Source organism: Microtus ochrogaster, assembly GCF_000317375.1.
Source record: "Microtus ochrogaster isolate Prairie Vole_2 chromosome 6 unlocalized genomic scaffold, MicOch1.0 chr6_random_2, whole genome shotgun sequence".
In the NCBI taxonomy this organism is placed as follows: domain Eukaryota; kingdom Metazoa; phylum Chordata; class Mammalia; order Rodentia; family Cricetidae; genus Microtus; species Microtus ochrogaster.
The window spans coordinates 4,903,686-4,904,594 of NW_004949095.1; the positions used below are offsets into that span (position 1 = coordinate 4,903,686).

At 37.3% G+C, this 909-nt stretch overlaps 1 protein-coding gene across 1 annotated transcript in view; it reads right to left on the reverse strand.

Moving 5' to 3' along the window:
* Cep350 (centrosomal protein 350) overlaps window positions 1-909 on the reverse strand; it is a 147,974-nt gene that overhangs the window by 43,430 nt on the left and 103,635 nt on the right. The window contains exon 27 of the mRNA XM_013352491.2: window positions 625-824. Coding sequence (XP_013207945.1) covers window positions 625-824 — 200 coding nt within the window. The remainder of the gene's footprint in view (window positions 1-624; window positions 825-909) is intronic.

Here is a 909-nt window from a genome sequence, read left to right on the forward strand (position 1 = left end):
GGTGGGCGGTCCTTGGACTTCCCACAGGTCAGGGAACCCTGATGGCTCTTAGAGCTGATGAGGGAGAGGGACTTAATCAGGGGAGGGGGAGGGAAATGGGAGGTGGTGGTGGGGAGGAGGCAGAAATCCTCAATAAATAAATAAATTTAAAAAAAAATACTATTTTCTTCCGTCAAGACAGCTCTTTTCCATAAGTATTTTTATCTGAGGTTTATGTACGTGACCCAAAGTCTTTTTCTGAATCTATGAAAGTGATCAAGTTATTTTTCCTCTTTAGATTAGATCTGTATGCATAGTATTTAGGACAGAGAAGAACAGTTTTTTCCCTTTCATGTTATTATTTTATGGATTTAGCATTGAAGTTATAAATTAATGTTATAAAGTGAGTTGAAAATGTATATCATTTTTATATTCTGTGGAAAGTAAAGAATTATACACCTGGGTTTTCCCTTTTTGAATGTCTACTAAGCTTTGGCAAGCTGAACATAAATGTTTATACTGGCAATAAATCACTTATATTTTCCTTAAAAGAGCACACCATTTGTAACTGCACTGCCTTCTTCACTGTGAATTATTTCCATCAAAAAGAAATAAATATGTTACACTTCAGTTTGTATTTATTACCTTTCTGTTCTGTTCTTTGGTTCTCCAGTTCTTTCTTAGGAGTTTTGGGTTTTATTAGTTCTTTGTCCCAGGCAGCCAAAGCTTGTTTTTCCATTTGTCGAATTTCTGCCTCTTCTGCATCTAAGCGCCGCTTCCATTCCAGGAGCTCCTCCGCGTGTTGTCGTCGTTGCATTAGCTTTTGTTCCCGCTTTGTCAGAAACCTATAGTCACACCATGAAGAACAGTTAGAAAACTACACAGAAACCTATAGTCACACCATGAAGAACAGTTAGAAAACTACACAGA